This window comes from Plasmodium cynomolgi, chromosome 7 (assembly GCF_000321355.1).
Source record: "Plasmodium cynomolgi strain B DNA, chromosome 7, whole genome shotgun sequence".
NCBI classification, from domain to species: Eukaryota; Apicomplexa; class Aconoidasida; order Haemosporida; family Plasmodiidae; genus Plasmodium; species Plasmodium cynomolgi.
This window is the reverse complement of record NC_020400.1, coordinates 564,736-570,334: the sequence shown is the minus strand read 5'-3', so window position 1 is coordinate 570,334 and position 5,599 is coordinate 564,736. Positions and strand designations below refer to the sequence as shown.

At 44.2% G+C, this 5,599-nt stretch overlaps 1 protein-coding gene across 1 annotated transcript; it reads left to right on the top strand.

Annotated features, from left to right (window-relative positions):
- Nucleotides 1–1,908: 1,908 nt before the first annotated feature.
- Nucleotides 1,909–4,165, top strand: PCYB_072190 (Met-10+ domain containing protein; the record flags this gene model as incomplete). Its single annotated transcript, XM_004221616.1, has 3 exons — nucleotides 1,909–2,215; nucleotides 2,366–3,873; nucleotides 4,079–4,165. 3 exons carry the CDS (start codon nucleotides 1,909–1,911, stop codon nucleotides 4,163–4,165), a joined length of 1,902 nt encoding a protein of 633 aa, XP_004221664.1.
- Nucleotides 4,166–5,599: the final 1,434 nt, after the last annotated feature.

The window sequence follows — 5,599 nt, the reverse complement described above, 5'->3', positions numbered from 1 at the left end:
TGTGGACTGCGAAACAAACGCGCTCATGCTACAATTCGCGCCGCTATGCAGATGGTTAATAGAATGAGTCGGGAGGGGAAACAAAAAACAAAAAACATAAAGCAAAAAACATAAAGCATAAAGCAAAAAACATAAAAGAGAAAACAAAAAAAAACAAAAATGAAATTAAAATAACTCCATGCGCAATGCGTGAACAAAACGTATGTTGTATTTGTTCAAAACGAAAAACGTTATGCTAAGATGGTGCTGCAGAATGCGCGGGGGGGGGCAGTTGGTCCTCTATGTAAATCCGTGCCGTGCCGGCGTGTCCCCCCGTTTTCATCCGTATGTACAGCCGTATGCGCAGCCGTATGCACAGTCGTATGCAAAACCGCACGGGACACGTCCCCGCACATACACATGTACTTGCACGACTACACCCCGATGGCCGCGTAGAATTTAAAATGAAAAAAATAGTAGACCGAATGTGGCGTACTGGAACGATTACGAAGGCACAACTTTGCCAATTGTGAAAAAAAAAAAACAAAGCAAACAAATCAGAAAAGCACAACATGTGCACAGCAAAATGCGCGTAATTCTTCCATGAGGGAGTAACTGTCCAGGCGGAGAATTACGCGCGCCCGTGTGTACATAAACATGCGCTAATTGCAACACATTTTTATGTGCACATATGCGTACTCTCATTTGTACTCATATATATTCTTCGCTGTATGTTGGACGGGTAGCATTAATTCAGGTCAACACGCAGTTGTCCCTCTTCGTTACCCCTACATGTGATGTCTATGCTGGGGATGTACCTCCGTCTGTACAAAAGGCGAAGCGATGAATTTTTAAAAGACTTCAAATAACAATCACTTCATAGAACAGCAAAAACGCGTCTGCTTTTTTTTTTTTTCTCATTTTATACCATTCGGGGAGCATACTGCAAGTGCACTTTGCATGCAGGAATGGCCGCTATTTTCGCAGGGGAAAAGAAAAAAAATGCTATTCTGCGCATGCGAAAAGGAGTAATTGTTTGTGTTTTTTTTTTTTTTACCAAGTGTAGAATACCGTGGGGTGGGCAGGAAGAACGACCTTTTTGGGACGCTACTTCTACCCCTGAATGAAAACATGCTGTGGGGGTGATGCCACCTTTTCTGCGCCCATGCGGTGTTGTCGTGCTGACCCGTGATGATTCGTGATGACTCGCGATGATTCGTACTGACCCGTGATGACCCGTGGAGGAACGCCCGAAGGTACTTTTTTTCCAGTGGGGGGGTATACTCTTCCCGCCTGCAGTGTACATCTGACGGAATCACAATTGGGACAAAAAAAAAATGCTGAATTCAAGCTTCTTCACCCGCACAACGCCGCACCTTTTCGCTACCTTTTTTTTTTTTTTTTTTGAGTGCCATTTCGAGACTTTTCAGGAGCGCACAAAGGAGGTTCTAACTGGTTTTCCCCTCTCCCTGAGAAATCCAACTCGAGCTAATGCTTCATCAACAGAACGTCACGCAGGTTAAACGTTGCACCGTTGATGTATTCGCTCCTGTGAAGAAAAGAAAAAAAAAAAAGGAGATAAAAAAGGATTAAAAAAAGGATCAAAAAAAGGAGAAAAAAAAGGAGGAAAAAAACCCTCTCCTGTTGACATGAAGCGGTATATAATTTATGCTGGTCCCCATCTTAGCTTTGCAAAAGCGCGAGCTTCCTTTTGGGTCCCTTTTTTCATATCCCATTGGGTCATACGTCGACGCATCTACCGGTGCGTCCGTTCTTGTTTAGCCGTACATCTACGTGGAAGGTTCCCTCTTCCAGCATGCACAGTTCATGTTATGTGTATTTCTTCTCCTGTGTCCCCTTCTCCCCCTATTCTTTGAGCCCGTCATTTCGCTGCGGAAAAAGGGGAAACCCACACTGGGCTTTGTAATGATGCATAACTCTGTTGATATAAAAACTCTATCTGACGTGAAGGAAAAGGTCAAGCACGAAAAGAGGACGCATTGCTTGGTGCTCAACAAATACAAAGTTAATGAGGTGCTGAAAAATAAGGACGCGAAAATTTGGTTCCTAAATATCTTTCGGTTCCCATCTGTACTGAAGCTAAGTGAGTACCAGGGGCGCCTCATCGAGACGGGGCACTATGACGGGGAAGTCCTGCGCTTTATTCATTCCTACGTGGAGAGGCTGGGGGGGGGAGGCGCCCAGGTCAGCGCCAAGGCGAACGGTAAAGTGGACGGTAAGGTGAACGGCCAGGTGGGCGATCAGATGACGAGCCATGCGAACGACTCGCGGACAGACTCACCGCTAGCAGATGTACCGCCAACAGACGCAGCGCTAACAAACGCACCGCTAACAGACTCACCGCTAACAAACGCACCGCTAACAGACTACAGGCTAATCCCGCTGAACGCGCGGTTCAACAAAGCCCTGCACGAGTTGATGCAGCGCGAAGGGAAGGACGTCATGGAGGGGGTCGACATGTGCCCGGAAGAGGGGGATGAGAGGGGCGATGGTGCGGAGGGCATTACTGCGGAGGACGCTGCGGCGTGCGAAGAAGGGGCTACCCCGAAGAGACCTAAGGATGCGCCCTCCCCCCCCCTGGAGGAACTCTTCCGAGTTATAAAAAAAGAAGGCATTAAAGTCAGAATAATCCAGCTGCAGTTTGGGTACGAAAATATGAACACTTCCGAAATATTGAAAAAGGTGTTCCCCTCGGAGAGTGAAGTCATCCACAAATACGAAATGATCGGACACATAGCTCACCTAAATTTTTGTGAACGTTTTGAAAATCAAAAAAAAGTAATTGCAGAAATTATTCTTGACAAAAATAAAAGCATAAAAACAGTTATCAATAAAAAAGACTCTCTAAAAAATATGCACAGGACATTCAACATAGAATTATTGGCAGGAGAAAAAAATTACCTGACCATGTTGAAAGAAAATGATATCAAAGTTAAACTAAATTATGAACTAATATATTGGAATTCAAAATTAAAAAAAGAAAGAGATCGAATATATGACCTCGTTCAGGAAAGCTCCATTATTGTGGACCTCTTTGCTGGAGTTGGTATATTCAGTCTACACCTCAGTAAAAAAAATTGCTTATGTTTCTCAAACGACATTAATATGCATGCTTATAATTTTATGAACATTAATATTAAGTTGAATAAAAGGAAAAGCATTTTTACGTATAACTTGGACGCCAGGACCTTCGTCCACATGCTGCTTCGGTTGGAAATCTTTTCCTATGAGACATCCACTTTGACAATGGAACTAAGTGAGCAGAATTGGAGAAACATCTCGCTCGATTTTGTGAACTGTACGGATCATACCCTTGTTGATGCGGGAAAAAGAAAGAAACGGGGGAGTGACCGAAATTGCCTTATGAATGGAACACCCCCTGTGAATGACACCCATGACAAGAAAAAGAAACTCGCTCATGGTGATGCAAATGGTTCATTAGAGGAACGCCCCTTGGAGGTACCAGCAACCCACGAGGGGGGAGAGGACCTCCACCCACAGCGAACAAGAAGCGATGCGGAGAAGACAGCAGAAGATGCGCCAACAAGAAGCGATGCGGAGAAGACAGCAGAAGATGCACCAACAAAAAACGAAACACACAAAGTAGACATTAACCTTGGTGTCTATGGAGATGTTCATGTGCTTATGAATTTGCCACAAACGGCCTTTGAATTTTTGGATGTTTTTCGGGAACTTCTGGATATGTACAGTACCGATCAGAAGGACACCCCGGGAAAATATCGACGTGGTCAAATGAGGAACGTTTTTATACACTGCTACTTCTTTTCCAAGCCGGAATTGTTTTACGAGGATGCCGAGCGGAATATACGGATGCAGTTGAGGGGCCTCCCGCGGGAGATGAAGATTACGGAGGTGCGTCCGTCGAAGTGCGCCCAGTTCTGCCGCGCACCACCGGCCTACATGGGCAGCTTTGCAGCACCCACTTGTGTGACCACTCCTGCGTGACCACTCCTGCGTGACCACTCCTGCGTGACAACTCCTGCGTGACAACTCCTGCATGACCACTCCTGCATGACCACTCCTGCATGACCACCCCCCTTTTTTTTCCCCTTCGCAGATTAGGAAGGTCTCCCCCAGCAAGCTCATGTACGTGGCGGAGTTTAACCTGAAGGACGTCTTTTCAGAGGGGGTCCAATTTGACTGAAAAAATAAAGCAGGCACAGGGAAGTTCGTATCAAACGGAGAGACGTGCCAAGGGATTTTGCCAACTTTCCCATTAGCATTAAAAAGTGCGCTCTACATTGCAGACATGAACAAACGCACGTTCCTCTTTCGTGTTTAATTTTTTTTTTTTTTTTTTTGGGTGGGAGGCATAACGAGGTGTCCACTCCGACCGTTAAAAATCGAAAATTGTGCACTGGTGATGAAGTTCCCTTTTTTTTGTAAATTTGTTTCCCCCCATCCGAATTTCGCACTTAACCTAAACCCACGTGCGTGTCACGAGAGGGGGGCATACCTATAAAGGTGCACCTTTGCGTGGTCGTCTGCATTAACACCCATGACTATATGACGTGCGCGTGTGTTTGTTTGTCCCCTCAATCCGTTATCCAACTTTGCTTCCTAAAAATTTTTATGTACACAATATGTACAGAATAACTCTCCCTGGGGGGGGAAAATGTGACGGTGCAGAGAAACATCCCCCTTTTGTAAGCTTCCCCCCGTCCCCAATGCATCTCCTTTTATTGCCAACCTGGGCCTGTCTCCTGGGGTTTACGCAGTGATGCCCCATTGGGTGGGTATCACCCCGCGAACGCCGCATACACGTGCAGTTAGTTCTCTACTTTGAGAAGCGCTTTTCCACAGAGAGGGGAAGGGACCAATTCCAGCCATCACGCTGCGCTCGCATGTGCTATGTTGGTATAAACAGTAGGATAGCCTTTCTGAGCCGCAAATAAAAAAAAAAAAAAAAAAAAACCTCCTTTCTTCCTTTTGAAGAGAAGGTAAGTTTAACATGCAACAAACTCGGGGACGTTACAAATTTTTCTACTCTGTTGTTCCTTACTCGGATAAATTTTACGTTGTTCCCCACTTGGCAAAAATCAAATGCGTCTATTTCGCGAATACAACAGTGGTAAAACGGATGTACACGTTTTGCGATGGAATGAATACGTTGTTTTTATATTCCCCGCGGTTTCCCTTGCTAAAAAAAAAAAAAATTGTAAATTTTGTTCCAATGTAGCAACAGTTTTGAAAACAAAATTTCCCACCATAGGCAAAAGGGAGAAATAATATATCAATGAAAAAAAAAAAAAAAAAATGTAGCGTATGATGCAATACGAAAAAATAATCCCCAACTGGTACCCATTGCACTCATGTGTATATAAAATAATATATATAATGTTATATACGCTTAAAGAATAAAAAATGCGCCTACGGAGATTTATTACGATATAAAGCGTATGACGGATATATGATGATATGTGCCACCAACTCAGCAGGCGCTCACCCCCGTTAGGTGAGAATAGCTTTGTTTATGGCTGTGCAGATAGCAATTCAGAGAACAGAAAAAAAGAATGCAGATTGATTTATATGTTTTTTTTCTTCTTTCTTTTTTTTTTCTTTTTTTTTTTTCTTTTTC